The 18694-nt window shown below is 40.1% G+C and overlaps 1 protein-coding gene across 2 annotated transcripts in view; it reads right to left on the bottom strand.

The window, feature by feature from the left end:
- Positions 1-18694, bottom strand: part of NUP155 (nucleoporin 155) — a 51507-nt gene that overhangs the window by 25342 nt on the left and 7471 nt on the right. The window contains exons 6-18 of one of the 2 annotated variants that reach the window (XM_070743430.1): positions 18415-18581; positions 17744-17849; positions 17211-17284; positions 15892-15983; positions 15683-15780; positions 14168-14320; positions 11085-11185; positions 9895-10065; positions 7180-7290; positions 5610-5704; positions 3172-3260; positions 1619-1681; positions 1345-1495 (exon numbers count right to left, since the gene is read on the bottom strand). In XM_070743430.1, coding sequence (XP_070599531.1) covers positions 1345-1495; positions 1619-1681; positions 3172-3260; positions 5610-5704; positions 7180-7290; positions 9895-10065; positions 11085-11185; positions 14168-14320; positions 15683-15780; positions 15892-15983; positions 17211-17284; positions 17744-17849; positions 18415-18581 — 1471 coding nt within the window. Of the gene's footprint in view, positions 1-1344; positions 1496-1618; positions 1682-3171; positions 3261-5609; positions 5705-7179; positions 7291-9894; positions 10066-11084; positions 11186-14167; positions 14321-15682; positions 15781-15891; positions 15984-17210; positions 17285-17743; positions 17850-18410; positions 18582-18694 lie in introns of both variants that reach the window. The other variant, XM_070743429.1, reaches the window with a different exon arrangement.

Genomic DNA, 18694 nt, shown 5'->3' with positions numbered 1-18694 from the left:
TGGTCCCAGTCCGAGAATGAGGAAGACATTGGATGGAAAGTTAGTGGATAGACCCTCAATATAAGAGATTGCTGAGAAAGCAGGAGGAGTTGCATATTAAAGGGATTCAGTCTTAGTCTCTTTGGGGTGTGATGTCACTTCCAGGCAGTATAAAGGCAAAGGATTTTGGGAAATTGGGTGTGGAGTTTCAACGTCGTTCAATGGAAGAGATGCGAGACTGGGGGTGTGATTGAACAAGGCTCTAAAACCATTATTTCAATAAAATTCAACTCAATAAAAGACATTCTCTGCTGGATTATTTTTGCCCGGGACTTCGGTGAGCTAATTCATATGCTTAAATGTTAAATGGACTTGTTATCTAAGGCAGTGACATTTACAAAACCATGGGGAACATTGAGTGGGGGGGGGGGGGGGCGGCTAAAAAAATATTGGACGAAAAAATTCTCTCTCTTCCTCCCTTTTGCTCTATTTCTCTCTCCCTCTTTCTCTCCCTTCCTCTTTTTTTCTCTCTCTCCATCCCTCTCTTTCTCTTCCTTCTTTCCTCTTTTTTGCTCTCTTTCTCTCTGCCTCCCTCCCTCTATTTCTTTCTCTCTCCCACCTTCCCTCCCTCTCTTTCTCCCTCTCTCTTGCTTTCTTTCTTTCTCTCTCTTGCTCTCTCTCTTGCTTTCTTTCTCTCTTGTTCTCTTTCTCTTTCTTTCTTTCTCTCTCTTGCTTGCTTTCTCTCTTGTTTTCTTTCTCCTTCTCTTTCTTTCTCTCTTGTTTTCTTTCTCTGAGCTTCGCGGCACACCTGACCATGTCTGAAAAACACTGATCTAAGGAATGCTGATTAGGCCGAGTTTGACACCTTTCCTGGACATTGTTGATATTTAACTCTGAAGAGAAAAATAACTCCTTTTTCCTTGTCGTTCAAAATCTGCTTTTCATAATGTGTGCTCTTATCAAATAAAGAGTTTGATTTTATCATAAAATAAGAGATTTTTGAGTTGGTGGATTTGTTTCGAGGGCCGTGCACAGAACACTGTTTAGCTGAGTTGGTGGGTTTGTTTCGAGGGCCGTGCACAGAACACTGGAGAAGGCCGACTCTGTAGGACCTGACCAGTACCTGGGATTCATGAGGCAGGAGACGGTCCCGTAAGTCAGTGTTTCCCAACCTTGGCAACTTGAAGGTATCTGGACTTCAACTCCCAGAATTCCCCAGCCAGCATTCGCTGGCTGGGGAATTCTGGGAGTTGAAGTCCAAATACCTTCAAGTTGCCAAGGTTGGGAAACACTGCCGTAAGTAACCTGGTCCTAAGCCATGTAGGACTTTATAGGAATTAGATTTTGAAAGAAAGATACACTCACCCTATTATTCGGGAAAAGTATAAGCAGACACCATTGTGCTTTCCAGAATACACTATCTCCGGACACACCACTCCACCCATTGAAGCGCCAGGATGAGTCATATGACCCCCTGCAGGAAATACTGGAGTGGACATGGCAGGAGGCTGCAAACCTGAAATATTAACCCATTGTTCAATGGTACAGTTTGATCTTAATTATATGCTAAGTTATACACGCACGTAATATGTTTCAATAAACTGAAAGAAGTTATTTGTTGAAGAATAAAAGAAAATACCTGGTGCGGGTGTTGCCAAAAAGCTTGGATTAGAGTAGGGGCTACCAGGAGGCAGAGGTGAACCTAATGCATAAAAATCAGAAGGAAATCACTTTCTGTCAGACATATGAATATACAGTGGTACCTCATCTTATGAACGCCTCTTCTAACGAACTTTTCAAGATACGAACCCGGTGTTTAAGATTTTTTTGCCTCTTCTTCCGAACTATTTTCACCTTACGAACCCAAGCCGCTGCTGCTGGGCTGAAAGGGTTTCTTTTTTCCCCCTTTTTTGAAGAAAGAAAAGGGAGGGGCGGCTTGGAGGGGGAAAGACTTTCCATTAACAAAAGTAGAACAGCGTGCTTGCAGGCACTGAAAGGGTGTCTTTTGAAGAAAGAAAAGGGAGGGGCAGCTTGGAGGAGGAAAGACTTTTCAGAGAACAGCAAAGGGTGTCTTTTGAAGAAAGAAAAGGGAGGGGCGGCTTGGAGGAGGAAAGACTTTGCAGAGAACAGCAAAGGGTGTCTTTTGAAGAAAGAAAAGGGAGGGCAGCTTGGAGGAGAAAAGACTTTGCAGAGAACAGCAAAGGGTGTCTTTTGAAGAAAGAAAAGGGAGGGGCGGCTTGGAGGAGGAAAGACTTCGCAGAGAACAGCCACAGGCACTGAAAGAGTGTCTTTTGAAGAAAGAAAAGGGAGGGGCGCCCCCCTTGCCTTTCTTCCTTCCCACTCACCCTTTAGCTTAGCCTTGCTTCTTCCACCTGCCCCCTTTAGCTGCTCCTCCCTGCCCTCTGTTCGCCTCCCTTCTAAAGTTTGGGATTTTCCTGAAGGATTTGCACTCATTATTTGCTTTTACATTGATTCCTATGGGAAACATTGTTTCGTCTTACGAACTTTTCACCTTACGAACCTCCTCCTGGAACCAATTATGTTCGTATCATGAGGTACCACTGTAACTCTAATAAATTTCAGGATATGTGTGTGTGTGTGTGTGTGTGTGTGTGAGAGAGAGAGAGAGAGAGAGAGAGAGAGAGAGAGAGAGAGAGAGAGAGGTGTTTTGAAAAGCACTCTTCTCTTTTGAGAAAGCTAATTATTCCTTATGCCCAAATTACCACCATGAAAGCACTGTTCCTAGACAGTGTTTCCAAAGTTTAAAGAGATGCCTAAAATAAAGACAGAAGGAAAAAAAATCTGTCTTTGCACGGCATGTAGGAAAGAAACAGAAATGAAGAGGAAAGTTCTATTTGTACAAATCTGTTGCTTTTCCTTTTTCAATGCTTGTATGGAGAAGGTATGTAAGTAGACGTGTTAAGAGAGAAAGAAAAATGAATTTAAGCTTCAGTTTTTCTAGCCAAACAAGCATTGCTTATTGCTTCTTCTTTAAAGGTGGCAGAGAATTCATCCTTTTTTTCAAAACTGAACAAGAATAAATGGATTCTGAAATCAAGCATTCTTGATGCTTAAAAACAAGAGAAATACAAGATGCTGTAAAATATAAGATTTAAAAATAGAAACTCCCAACAAGAGATAAAGAGGCACAACACGAACATGAAAAGAGCATAAATCACATTCAACACTTACCGGGTAGAAGAGGAGAGCCTAATGCTGTCCCGACATTGCTTGGAGGTGGCAGACTAGAGGGGAACCGCATTTGTGCTTCACCACCATATCTGTAATTGATTAGATGCAAACTCATAACAATGCAACCTATTTCTACCACCTATTAATACCATCAAAATGAAACAAATGTGATGCAGTTAAATCAAAAAGCACATTAGAAAACCATCGTGTGTATCTGTGTGTGTGTGTTTTTTCACATATTTTTGCTGAATTTTTAAAATTAAGGGAGACTAGGATAGCACTATTTCACCCTTGTTCTGGCCTCATCAGCTAGCCATACCCTTACTGGGATTTGATCCTGTGGCTTCTGCCTTGTAACGCCAAGAATTAACCTCTAGGCCACAGGATCTGATCCCTTCAGCTTTGTACCAGGGAGGGGCTATATGTTTTTTCTGTCGGATCTGACTTCTATGCCGCCCAATCCCAAAGGACTCAGGGCGGCTTACAATAATAATATAAATAGAAATATACCAGAAGTTGGGAAACAGGCTGTTTCCAGCCTCCAGGGGGTGGGGGAACCTGTTTTTGCCCTCCCCAGGGATTGAACTATGTGTGTGGGCACTCGCGCATGCACGATAGCACCCGTGCATGCTCTTTCGGCACCCGAGGGGGGGAAAGCCCCGCCATCACTGCAGTAGGTCATCCCAGCTGAAAATGGAGCTCGCAAAGGCCATGTATGTCCCTCCCCGTGCTCTGTTTTCATTGGCAGAATGTTGCAGGAGGCCGTCACAGCTGGAAACGGAGCTTAGAAGCCCATTTTTCCTGGCACAATGCTAGGGCCACCAAAGGCATCCTGACACAAGTGATGTCGAGCTGGCCATGTCCCCTCCCTGGTCCCTTAAGATCAAACACAACCCTGATGCGGCTCTCAATGAAATCGAGTTTGACACCCCTGCTTTAGACATCTATAGTGGACCATCTTAATCAGTCTGCCATCTCTACTGAGATCAGTAGTGGTGAGTAGCTATAGGCCAGGGGTCCCCAAACTTGGCAACTTTAACACTTGTGGACTTCAACTCCCAGAATTCTCTGGGAGATTTCTGGGAGTTGAAGTCCACATGTCTTAAAGTTGCCAAGTTTTAAGACCTCTGTTATAGACTGACTATGCGGCAATGATGAAGATCTGATATTCACATCTTTCAGATCAGGCCATCTATTCTGACCTAAAGATTGTCATCTAGTGAAAGTGGGTATGGTTGGGGACCAGTCTGCACTGAGAAAAATCCACAGCTGCCATGGAAACCATTGATTTCTGAGCCATACTATATTCCCATACTGAAGAGAATGGAAGGCTCAGGGGAATCCCAACATTTAATGATATTAAGAAGTACAGGTGTATCAGCAACAGCCCCAACCTTGGGTATAAACACTTGCCATCCGTAGAGCAGGATGCCTGGTATGGCTATTACAAAGGATCATCACCACTACCTTCCCAAACCATAGGGTCATGATAGCAGAAGCACACCGAAATGAGAAATACAGTGTTCCCTCGATTTTCGCGGGTTCGAATTTCGCAAAAAGTCTATACTACGGTTTTTCAAAAATATTAATTAAAAAATACTTCGTGGGTTTTTCCCCGCCCGATGACGTCATGTCATCACCAAACTTTCGTCCGCCTTTAATAAATATATTTTTAATAAACTTTAATAAATAAACATGGTGAGTAATAATCTAAATGGTTGCTAAGGCAATGGGAAATTGCAATTTAGGGGTTTAAAGTGTTAAGGGAAGGCTTGTGATACTGTTTATAGCCAAAAATACTGTATTTACTTTCGCATCTCTACTTCGCGGAAATTCGACTTTCGCGGGCAGTCTCAGAACTCATCCCCCGCGAAAATTGAGGGAACACTGTACTTCCCCATCCTCTCCCAGACTGTTTGCAAAGTCATACTATGAATGCTTTTGCTTCCTTCAAGTTTTGAAGGCAATTGTAGTTATTATACACTGTTCAAAAAAAATAAAAAATAAAGGGAACACTTAAACAGCACAAAATAACTCCAAGTAAGTCAAACTTCTGTGAAATCAAACTGTCCACTTAGGAAGCAACACTGATTGACAATCAATTTCACATGCTGTGGTGCACATTCAACTTTGTAGGGAACAAAGTACTCAATGAGAATATTTCATTCAGATGTAGGATATGTTATTTGATTGTTCCCTTTATTTATTTTTTTGAGCAGGATATAAGCTCTGGCATTAACTATCAGCGGGCCTCCAACAAAAAAGCCCCCAGGTCCCTGAGAAGGGTACCAAAAAAGAAAAGAAACAGCACGAGGAATCTACCACCAAAATATTATACCCCAGCTAGAATTCAAAGCAATCCATTTTTATGTGATATAACAGATTAACTATCATCTCTCGTTTTACTGCATATATACTGTATGTTAACTATTCTTTACCTGAAAAATGCTCGAGTAGCCCAGCCAGATACTTCTCTATCACAAGCAGCAGAAGAGCAGGCAAGGATTAGGCAAGTAGCACAAGCTTGTTCTACCTGCAAAAAATCACCAGTAAGTAATAAGATTAAACGATAAGTCTATCTTCATATAATAGTTATGTTAAGAATTAAGAGAGATTTTGGTTGGTAAGAAATAGCCTACACTCAGGCCTTTGGTGATGAAGAATGTCAGCCCTTAGGTTCAACACACTGATCATTACTTTGATTACTGTAAGCCGCCCTGAGTCATTGACTGCATACAAGTTTAAACAACAAAAATAACCCATACATTTGAATTCCAAATAACTTCAGTGGGACTCAGTGACATTGGAGTACAAGATGAAACTTTTCTCATCAGTGGTATAAATAATAGGATTCTTGCTAACATTTGTGACCAGTTACCTGGTTGTTCATCCAGCTGTGCAACATATTTCATAAAACATTTTATTGTAATTATGGTATATTGGGATAAAAATAAATGAATCTATAATGGATAATTAAATGCCACACTTTTAATTATGTTAAATTATGTCTACAAAGGAGACTAATATTCATCTTCAATCTTGTAAGAAATGTTTAACTGGCCACTACAGTGTTCCCTCGATTTTCGCGGGTTCGAACTTTAATTAAAAAATACTTCGCGTTCCCCCCCCCCATACCACGGTTTTTCCTGCCCAATGACGTCATATGTCATCGCCAAACATTCGTCCACCTTTAATAAATATTTTTTTTAATAACCTTTAATAAATAAACATGATGAGTAATAATCTAAATGATTGCTAAGGGAATGGAAAATCGCAATTTAGGGGTTTAAAGTGTTAAGGGAAGGCTTGTGATAATGTCCATAGCCAAAAATAGTGTATTTACTTCCGCATCTCTACTTCATGGAAATTCGACTTTCGCGGGCGGTCTCGGAACGCATCCCTCACGAAAAGTGAGGGAACACTGTATTGTGATAACATAGTATTATTTTCTTTAATAAGAAATGTAACATTCAACTGGGCTTACAAATTAAAAATATTGTAGAAAACATAACACTGTTTTTAATCTTGTATATCATGGTGGACTAAACTCCGATATTCTCAGCGCAAGCCCAGGTTTTATAGTATAGGAATAAATTGAAGTCTGCTAAAACACTCTCTTGCTTCACATGAACATACTTTTTTCATTATTTTGTGACTTCAGTCACTTATTTATTTGATATGTGTAAATGCATAAACCAACCATTGTAATCTCTAAATCACAATTCATATCTTCTGTACATATCTTCTTTATATATTCCCTAAGTATGGCTTAGGGAGAAGTGAAAGCTACTGGGCATTTAATGTTTAGCAGATAAAGAAAACATAAACTGTTTTCATGTACCAAGTTAGCTATTAGGACTGAAGGTCAGAACTATGATTACTAAACCAGCTACTGTAGCAAATATCAGGTGAGTGGCCAATGTTAAGCTCCAGGACAGAACACAAGCTCTTGTGAACAATTAACAGTGATGTGCAAATTGGCTAAGAAAGGAAATTAAGAATTCTTACTGGATGAAGTTTAAAAAATCTTTCAATATCTTCTCCATCCCCTCCTGCATTGCACACAAAGAGATGTCTTAGCTGATCCACTGGTCTGAATTTGTGAAACATAAAACTCCCCTAATGAAAAAGAAAAGTAGCAAATGGTTGGAAATTTATATAACGTTTTTACAGTTCTTATTCAATTTCAGAAAACTTAGGCACCTCACAATTTGATTTTACAAAAGTGGAGAATAATGGTTAGGTTAGGTTTATTGGATTTATATGCCGCCCCTCTCCGCAAACTCGGGGCGGCTCACAACAATTCAAAAAAAAAAAAATGAGTGCAACAAGAACATCTCCCACATCAATATGGGTCCATTTGAACTCGAACCTCTGATTGCTTCCCTTTTGCGTTCTCTCCCAAAAGCGCTCCTCAGGTACAGCTACTTATGCAGCAGGAAACTTCAGTCTGCCCAATGATACAGTACAGCAGCCATCCACAATTTTTTAAAACCTTATTTCATCCTGATCCACGTGGATGTGGGTTGGGACGAAATAATGTTAAAAAAAATTTGTGGATTTATTTATTTATTGTTAGAGTTGAAAGGGACCATGCAGGTCATCAAATCCAACCCCCCGCCTCAGCAAGAATCCTAAAGCACCCCAGCCAAATGGCAGTCCAATCTCCTCTTGAAAGTGTCCAGAGTTGGGGAGTTCACAACCTCCGCAGGCAGGTTGTTCCACTGGTTGATCGCTCTGACCGTCAGGAAGTTCTTCCTTACTTGTAGGTTGAATGTCTCCTTGGTCAGCTTCCAGCCATTGTTCCTCGTCCGGCCCTCTGGTGCTCTGGAGAATAGAGTGGCCCCCTCCTCTCTGTGGCAACCCTTCAAATACCTGTATACAGCTATCATGTCCCCTCTGGCCCTCCTTTTCTCTAGGCTATCCATGCCCAGTTCCCGCAATCTCTCTTCATAAGTCTTGGTTTCTAGACCACTGATCATTTTGGTTGCTCTTTTCTGCACCTTCTCCAGAGTTTCAATGTCTCTTTTGAAGTGTGGTGACCAGAACTGGATGCAATACTCCAGATGTGATCTGACCAGGGCGTAGTAGAGTGGTATTAATACTTCCCTGGTCTTGGAGTGTTTCCCCCTGTTGATGCAGCTTAGGATAGTGTTGGCTTTTTTGGCCGCTGCTGCACATTGCTGGCTCATGTTTAGTTGATTATCCACCAAGACTCCAAGATCTCTTTCGCAGTCACTACTGCTAAGTGGGGTTTCTCCCAGGTTGTATGTGTGTCTAGGTTTTTTTTTACCAAGGTGAAGGACTTTGCTCTTGTCGACGTTGAACATCATGTTGTTAGTGTGGGCCCATAGTATTTATCTGTCTAGATATTTCTGTATTTTGAGCCTGTCCTCTATTTTTTGCTGCTACAGTACCCTTGGGCAGGCAGGCGCATGGGGCACATCACTTGACCTCCTGCTGCTTTTATGGCTGCAATCGCTGGCAAAAACGGCCACGCTTGCTGGAGGCGTCGGCTGGAGTGACACCCACGAGACAGCTGTTCCATGGATGGAATTACCTGCTGTGACTTACTATTGGTAAGGAGGGTGCAAGGCATGTGGGGTGTGTCGCTTGGCCTCCGGCTTCTATTGCAGCTGCAATTGGCTGCAGAAGCGGCCACGGTTACTGGCACCCGCTAATCAGCTGTTTCGTAAATGTTGGGGTGGCATGCTGTGACCCTTCAGGAAGCTGGTACGAGTGGTCGCTCACCCCTCCCCGCCTCATACTGGTAAGGGGGAAGGAAAATAAGACACACACTTCCTTAAAATAAGGCCAAGCACTTATTTCGGGGTTCAAAAAAATATATAAAACAGGGTCTTATTTTCAGGGAAGCCCAGTATAGAGACAGGACCGTCTCTTGCTGCATACCTCCCAGAGACCAATAAGAGCTCAGAGTTAGCCTCTGCCGGGGCCCGTCGACTAAGCAATGCAGCTTGGCGGGACTATGGGAGAGGGACTTCTCTGTGGCTGCCCCGGCTCTATGGAACCAACTTCTGCCCGATGTCCGTACTGCTCCCACCCTGCTGGCCTTTTTATAAGGCCACAAAAACCTTGCTTTGTGGCAGGCCTGGGGGACATAAATTTACATCCTTGATGGCTAAGTGTATGAATGGTGTGCATGTGTATGACTGTGACTGCCTTTTTAAATAACTTTTTAATGGGGTTCTAATTTTAGATAATGTTTTCATTCAACTTCTTTTTTATCCCCTTGTATCTATGTATCTATCTTTGTATCTATCTATGTATCTATGTATCTATGTATGTATCTATCTATGTATGTATGTATGTACTATCTATCTATCTATCTATCTATCTATCTATCTATCTATCTATCTATCTATCTATCTATACACATACATACGCACAAAACAGCAGTAGCGTACTACTACAGAAATTGATAATATAGATGAGTCCTGCACATAACACTATTCCTTCCCATTGTATTTTTCAATGAAGCTAAATGGAAAATGTCAAAACAACTTCATATTGGATCAATAATCGCTATGGAACTGTGCCTTCTAAATAGAGAGATGAAATGATTCTGAAAGTGATCCTATGGAGGACTAGTGTTTCATTTCTCACTATTGAAGTTTACTTCTTAGCATTTTATAGCATATGAAATAGAAACACACGCACACAAACAAGGTTAGATTACTCACAGAAACAGGAAGTACTGCCTACCTGTGCTGACAGCAGAACAAATTTCTTTGGCGGTAACATATGTTGTTGCACAACCATAGGGTAATCTGTTATTGGAATTAATTCTTTGTTCAATGGTGTTACAATCTTAGGAACGTTTTGTTCATTGATGGCAGCAAGTGCCCAAGAATGCCCATCGACAGCTGTTTTTGTCTGAAATAAAATGTAAAGCATGACGTACAATTCAATTGTCTGGTCCACCAAAGGTAAATTTATTTATTTATGACATTGATGTGTCACCTATCTCAGTGATTTTCAACCTTTTTTGAGCCGCGGCACATTTTTTACATTTACAAAACCATGGGGCACATTGAGGGGGGGGGGGGGCGGCTAAAAAAAGTTTGGACAAAAAAATTCTCTCTCTTCCTCCCTTTCGCTCTATTTATCTCTCCCTCCCTCTTTCTCTCCCTTCCCCTTTCCCCCCCCCTCTCTCCATCCCTTTCTTTCTCTCTTCCTTCTTTCCTCTTTTTTGCTCTTTCTCTCTCCCTCCCTCCCTCTTTCTCTCTTCCTTTCTTTCTTTCTCTCTTGCTTTCTTTCTCTCTTGTTCTCTTTCTCTTGCTTCTTTCTCTCTCTCTTGCTTTCTTTCTCTCTTTTTCTTTTTCTCTCTCTTGCTTGCTTTCTCTCTCTCTTGCTCTTTCTTTCTCTTTTTCTCTCTCTCTTTCTTTCTCTCTCTCGTTTTCTTTCTCTCTCTGAGCTTCACAGCACACCGGCCACAGCACACTGGTTGAAAAACACTGACCTATCTCACTACACAAAGCGATTCTGGTCTCTGAATAAAGGTCAATAGCTCTTAATAGATGTCTTTTTCTTCACTTTCTTAAAACCCCTTTTAAACCAGAGCTGAATGATAAGACCTTTTTCATCAGGCAATCGTCAACAATCACAGACACACACATTAGCAAAAGGGAGACCTATTCGGGAGTCCTGAGTCCTTCGGGATTGGGCGGCATAGAAGTCAAATGAATGAATGAATGAATGAATGAATGAATGAATGAATGAATGAATAATATTCATAATCAGGGATGTGGCTACTGCACTGGAAGAAAGTTGATGTCAAATAGATTGCAATGAACCTGAGCAGCAGGAAAAGTGAACAAGCAAATTAAGAAAGATCAAGATGAAAGAAAATGTAGATTCTCTATTAACAAATGCTGCTTTCAATGAAAAATTACCTGGGTTTCCATCATTGGTTTTTGGAAAGGGAAAGAATCGTGATTAATACACCATAGGATATCATTATCTTCATTTTCTGAAGCAGCCATTAGGAGAATACCTGGCAGGAAAATAATATTTAGTTTTACACACTGGAAAAAGAGGAAACTACTGTGGGTAGGTAGTGTTTAATATCCCTCTAATTACTAAGTTAATTATCCAGTTTTAGTTTCATTTAAATCTGAATTCCCATACCAAATTATCGCTAACTTTTTAAATATAAAAATTCCTGCTTCTGATTTCTAAATATACTTTGAAAACAGAAAAGCTGCATTCTTCACCGAGCCTGTGCTGTACCAGATTATATTATAGAATGACAATTAAATGCAGATTCATCACTCAAACATCAAGTACTTTTTTGTGCACAGCTATACTTAGCATCTTGTAAGACGAAGAGTGCTGGAAACTCTGAGAATTTGTACTTAGTTGTAAACAAGTTAGTTGATGTTTTTTGGATAAGAACTTTGGATTGGGTGCAAAAGTTAGTTACCGGTACAAAGAACCCTTGGTCATCAAGAGGAAAGAAATGATTATGGGACCAAGTAAATAAATAGGCTGAAAGGATTATATCCTTTTTAAGATTGATGCTAGTCCTCTTGAGGTACAGTAAGCCAGGTCAAGAAGCAGGGCAGCAAGAATTTAAAGAATGCCCTTATAGTAACCTGAAAAACAGAATCTTAAACTCTTGTCCAAGTTGATTTGTGTTCCATCTTATAATAAGTCCATCTCAGGATAGCGTAATATTTTCTTATTAATAGTTTCATTCTTCAATATAATAGAATAGAATTCTTTATTGGCCAAGTGTGATTGGACACACAAGGAATTTGTCTTGATCAACACTACATTCTTTTCACAAAAACGATTACATGAAGTGATACATGGATAAAGTAGAAATAAGTTTCCAAGAACAGGGAGGTATGCAGATGTGAATGGGTTTACATTTAGTAAGAGTTCTTTTTATAACCCTTCTGTCCTGCCAATTACTCTTTTCCATACTTTCCATAACGTGGCTTGCACTGAAAAGGAACAGTTTAATAGACTGTATGTGTATATAAGGATTTTGGAATTTTTCATTGTGACCTCATCTGTTTATTTTCTCAGAATCTGGTAGATTCAAATATTGAAATGAAATCTGAAATTATTTTTTCACTCTCTGAGACAAAACTTTACAGGGGTTGGTAACCTGTGACTTGTATATCCCCCCCCCCAAATATTTATCTTGGGGTTTTCTCCCCAACATCTCAAAAATTGAAATGGAAAACCTCTATTTTCATCCTTGATCCCACACCCAAGCAACTTAAATTCAGATAACTTAACCACTACTTTCTGGCTAAATGTCAATTTGGGGAAGTGGAAATGTTTTGCCTCCAAAGCTGGTCTGTTCTCCCTCCACAATTTGCTTCCTTAAATACTAAACAGACATACATTTAAAAATAAACTTTAAAAGTTAGCTCCACAACTTTCAAAGATGTGCCCAGAAAGCTTTTTGTTTATAGGTGCTTAGGTAATGAGAAATATATTTTTTTCTGGCTTCACATCAAAAGAACCATGTTTCTGCCAAGCAGAGAAGCAAAACAAAAACTTGAATTGTTCTGAATTTAAACCAAAAAAGTTTGGACAGTCCTTGTAGGAAGAGGAGGCCTACTTTACCATCCCCACCGAGGCCCAAAAGTATCATATCCAAGCAGCTAGCCTACATCGTCCTCCCCTCTCCAGCCTTGCAGTGTCTTCTTTTGGTTTTTCTACCACCACCACTCATCAATATTCCAGGATTTTTCTGTTCTTGCTCTGCTCCAAAACCTTTGTCTCAGGCACATATCTGGGTCAAAGATTTTTGTCTAGACAAGGACCACAAGAAACTAGTTTTCCATGCTTGGAATGTTTTGTGTATGGCATCTTTTGCAAAAAAACTTACTAGTTTTTTCTCATCATTCCTATCACCCATTTCCTCCCACTTAGGACTGTATGACTGTAACTTGTTGCTTGCATTCTAAGATTTTAATTAATATTGACTGTTTCCTCATCGCTTATTTGACCCCTATGACAATCATTAAGTGTTGTACCTCATGATTCTTGACAAATGTATACAGTGATACCTTGTCTTACAAACTTAATTGGTTCCGGGACGAGGTTCTTAAGGTGAAAGGTTTGTAAGACGAAACAATGTTTCCCATAGGAATCAATGGAAAAACGATTAATGCGTGCAAGCCCAAAATTCACCCCTTTTGCCAGCCGAAGCGCCCGTATTTGCACTGCTGGGATTCTCCTGAGGTTCCCCTCCACAGGAAACTCCACCTCCGGACTTCTGTGTTTTTGCGATGCTGCAGGGGAATCCCAGCAGGGAAATCCCAGCATCACAAAAACGAGCTTTGCTGACAACGGAAGTCCGGAGGTGGGGTTTCCCAGTGAAGGGAGCATCAGTGAAATCGCAGCATCACAAAAACACCGAAGTCCTCAAAACCCCACATCCAGACCTCTGTGTTTTTGCGAAGCTGCGATTTTACTGAGGCTCCCCTCGCTGGGAAACCCCACCTCTGGACTTCAGTTGCCAGCGAGGCACCTGTTTTTTGCGCTGCTGGGATTCCCCTGCAGCATTGCAAAAACACGGAAGCCCAGAGGTGGTGTTTCCCATGGAGGGGAGCCTCAGGGGAATCCCAGCAGCACAAAAACAGGTGCTTCACTAGCAATGGAAGTCCGGAGGCGAGGCATCCCAGTGGTGGCGGTGTGTTTGTAAGGTGAAAATAGTTTGTAAGAAGAGGCAAAAAAATCTTAAACCCCGGGTTTGTATCTCGAAAAGTTTGTATGACGAGGCGTTTGTAAGATGAGGTATCACTGTATTTTCTTTTATGAACACTGAGAGCTTATGCACCAAGACAAATTCCTTGTGTGTCCAATCACATTTGGACAGTAAAGAATTCTATTCTATTCTATTCACTGTTAAGAAGATCAGGAGGCTGTACTGAGGTCCCAATCCTTCAAATGTTATTTACCCCTACTCTACTTGATTTACAAAAATGAAGATTTGCCTTCTTAAAAGATTTACCTTTGCTGTATAAAGCTCGGTGAACTTTTGATGGCTTTTCCACATTAGAAGCTGCAGAGAATCCTGGAGGTAGGCGGATATGAATTAACGTTAAAGTTGAAGGGCGAGCAAAAGGATGCTTAAATGGACATACACTAAAATACATCCGTACACCTGCAGGAAAAAAGGTGTGATTGTAAGTTAGTAATGCTAATAGGTTTGACAGAAATACGTATAAGCCACAGAGATTTCATTAATTAACGGTTTTCATAACATTAATACTGCAGAAATGAGATTTACATCTACATTCCATTGGGATAGATGAAGTAATTATTTTTCACTCTTTAAAATATACAAAGTACAACAGTCGTTATGTGGATTGTAGCAGGGTGAAGAAAGAAATCAATTACACAAAGATGAAGGAAGATCAAAATTGTGTTAGATATTTTTCGAAAGTAGGACGATGTTACAGAGAAAGGCTGGGGGAGATATCTCATATTATCAAGAATGGCCCAAATCATATGGTGAACAGATGTTGGAACGTAGCACCTCTAAACAGCTGGAACCATTCTTGTGATTTCTGCTGAAATACCCAATAGTCACTGTAGAACTTTGCTTTATGGCCAGAGTTTAGCTTAAGCACCCTTTCTTTAAAGAGCTTCCTGCCTCCACCTCTTGCTAGATATTTTCCCCGGCCTCTCAAAATGAATTCACTGTCTCTCTTATATTTTTTCTAGGTGCCTTGCCACTTAATTTCCCTTGTGCAAGAGTGTGTTAATGTAGCATTACATTAAAATACAATTAGCTCATCTAATCATATATTTCCTGTCTCTACCTAGCAAGACTGACATAAATCTTGCAGGTCTGAAAGAACAATTTTCCTGCTGTTTCCTTTAGAAACTAGGCAGGGTTCCCTCAGAGCCCCTTGCCCTACCCATTGTCCAGCTACAGGCTACAGAGTTTATTTATTTATTCAATTTTTTATGCCGCCCTTATCCTTACGACTCAGGGCGGCTTACAACATATTAGCGATAGCATATTCTGAAGTATTAAATACTGAATACTTCAACATTTACTAAAGTATTAAATATTGAATATTTCCATATTAATAATAATAAATGTTCATTTATAGTGCCCTTTTAACAAAGGGCATAACAGCATGTTAGCAATAGCACTTTTTAACAGAGCCAGCATATTGCCCCCACAATCCGGGTCCTCATTTAACCCAACTCGGAAGGATAGAAGGCTGAGTCAACCTTGAGCCGGTGATGAGATTTGAACCACTCACCTACAGTCAGCTTTAGTGGCCTGCAGTACTGCACTCTACCTGCTGCGCCACCTCGCTCTTACGATTTCTTATCTGATAATAGTTTCTTATCTGACTGTTCCCTAGGCAGGTTTTTTTTGGCCATTTCCCCAAAGCCTTTCCTACAAAACATTACAATGGCCAACCCAAGTAGGATGCAAAAGTCTTACACATGCTATACTTTTCACAATCACATGCTAGACAAATAAGATAGAGTACTAAATTCCTACCTGCATGACTGACTGCCAGTAACTGACAATCTATAGACTCAGAATTTTCAATCACTGCAATCTGGACAATTGGTTTAAACACAGAACGGTCGATGGTCCTTAAAAAAAAAAAATCCAAAAGGGCGGCTGAAGTATTTCGTGAAAACAAAATAATCTCAAATAAAAACAGTTGGGTCCATAAGCGCATCATCTTAGGTCACATAATTTACCTGGCAATTCTTCCAGCTGCAGAAACAATAGCATTCTGAGAAACAGAAGCAATTCTCGCCATCCCTTGGCCATCAGGACCTAAATCATAAACCTGTAATTTAATTATATTGTTTTTAGTGGATTTAAAATAAAATCGCCTATCATTAATTCCACGTTGCAAAGTGTTGCTCGTATGTAGTACTCAACAGAAAGGCAGTACCCATGCTACATGGCCCAGTGGAGGAAAGTATGTGAAAAATTCTTGAATTAAATGTATGCAGGTACTGTGCGAAAGAACAGGCATTGGCACAACTAACTAACTAACTAACTAACTAACTAACTAACTAACTAACTAACTAACTAACTAACTAACTAACTAACAAACAATAATAATAATAATTTATTGGATTTGTATGTCGCCCCTCTCCGTAGACTCGGGACGGCTAACAACAACAATAAACACAACATCTACAATCCAACAATAAAAAACAACTAAAAACCCCTATTAGAAAACCAAACATACACACAAACATACCATGCATAACTTGTAATGGCCTAGGGCAGAGGTCTTCAAACTTGGCAACTTGAAGACTTGTGGACTTCAACTCCCAGAATTCTCCCAGACTTCAACTCCCAGAAAGCTGGCTGGAGAATTCTGGGAGTTGAAGTCCACAAGTCTTTAAGTTGCCAAGTTTGGGGATCCCTGGCCTAGGGGGAAGGGCTATCTCAACTCCCCCATGCCTGGCGGTATAAATGAGTCTTGAGTAGTTTACGAAAGACAGGGAGGGTGGGGGCAGTTCTAATCTCCGGGGGGAGTTGGTTCCAGAGGGCCGGGGCCGCCACAGAGAAGGCTCTTCCCCCGGGGCCCGCTAAACGACGTTGTTTAGTCGACGGGACCCGGAGAAGGCCAACTCTGTGGGATCTTATCGGTCGCTGGGATTCGTGCGGTAGCAGGCGGTTCCGGAGTTAATCTGGTCCAATGCCATGCTAACTAACTAACTAACTAACTAACTAACTAACTAACTAACTAACTAACTAACTAACTAACGGGACCAAAGGAAAGGGGACATTCAGGATTAAGGACCCAGCAAACGTGGGATTGTTGTATTGCAGGCAAGTCTTGCAAATGAAAGGTCAAGAGATGGGAAGAGCATAAAAATATATAAAAAGCATCAGGAGGCATGGTAGAAGTGCCTGTAGCAAATGCATAAGGTGCATACGTTTCTACCCTCAATTCTGCATTAGTTTCAATGGACTTAAGGCATAAAAACAACATGCATCGTACTGAAAATGTGTAACATAAGAAACCACAAATAATCAGAAAATCTAAAAGTCCTACCTGTATCACCCCTTTTTCAGAGCGTGTATATAAAATGTTTCGGGAGTTGTCAATGGCTATTTGAACAACGGGATCTATAAAATTAATTTTAAAATTCATAATTATTTGTCGAAGGGCTGGAGATTACTTGAATAAAAATATTTTTTAATAATATGAAATGCTTCGCTTTTCTAAATCAATTGCCTAGCAAGTCTGAAAAGTATCCAAACTCAGAATAATTATCCAAGGATTTTAGTTTTATTACGTTAAAAATAATTAAACTGTTATAGTAATAATTTAGGATGTAAAATAAAATCAAGTTAGTTGGAAAAGATGGTCCATGCACATTATTGTGTTCTCTATGCATTTATGTTTTATTGTTACTATAGATCAGGGGTCTCCAACCTTGGCAACTTTAAGGCTTGTGGACTTCAACTCCCAGAATTCCTCAGCCAGCAATAGCAAAGCTGGCTGTGGAATTCTGGGAATTGAAGTCCATAAGCCTTAAAGTTGCCAAGGTTGGAGACTCCTGCTATAGATAATTTATCACCTACCATCTTCTGAGAACGTGAACTGCAGTAAAGATGGAACAAGAAAAGAAAGGGTGCCCTTTGAATGATTGATCTTCCTACAGCGCTGACTGAACCAGCCTGCTTCTGCCTACAAAAATAAAAATAAATTAGTTATATAAACAATGTAAAGTATCATGCAAAAAGTCCAATAGGATCTTCCAACTATCATTAATCATTCTTTTCTCTTTTGTAATAAGGGCTGTCAAATTTCACCAATTCCATCTACTTACAAGCCATTCTTCCACTGTGGGCATTAAGTAGTAATTTTTAAGCACAGTTCATTCTTATCAAAGATATGTTTGCAAACTTGAAGTTTATTTATTTTATAAATCTATCTTGTTACTGCCACATCTCTAATTCTCTGTATATGTGATAACATTTGTGCAACAAAAAGCAGTTAAATCTCACTGAAATCTATTAGAGCAGCTATTGATATTTAGATACTTTAGATATTTCTAAATGTTTCATAATTGACAAACATCTAAAGATTAAATATAAAGTCACTGAAAAAATTTACTGGTGATAATCTCTTAGCACTGTCCTTTACTACAATAAAAAAAATATTCTAACCTTTTCTGCTATGATTCTTATATTTAAAAATGCAGCAATTTCTGATTTTAAGCTGAAGAAATGCAACTTCAAACTTGACTTGCCTGGTAAGCAATTTCATACAGACAACCATCCTTGCCAGCCGTAAAAATACGCCCATTTTCAGAAGAGGTTATAGTAAGCAGATACGTGTTATCAGTAGGAAGTGAGTAAAGGGGGTCAGGGAGAAGCTGCATTCCACCAGACATACTATCATTGATGGTTCCGGAGCCTGACGAGACAAAATAAATCATTATTGTTTGGCTTGTTTAAACACCTTGATACTACAGTAAAGTTGTTCCAAAAATTCATGAAGAATCTCATCTATGTACAGTGCTACCTCTA

The sequence above is a fragment of the Erythrolamprus reginae genome, chromosome 2, assembly GCF_031021105.1.
Source record: "Erythrolamprus reginae isolate rEryReg1 chromosome 2, rEryReg1.hap1, whole genome shotgun sequence".
Taxonomy (NCBI): Eukaryota; Metazoa; Chordata; class Lepidosauria; order Squamata; family Dipsadidae; genus Erythrolamprus; species Erythrolamprus reginae.
The sequence above is the reverse complement of the archived record's forward strand: the minus strand, read 5'-3'. Positions and strand labels throughout refer to the sequence as shown.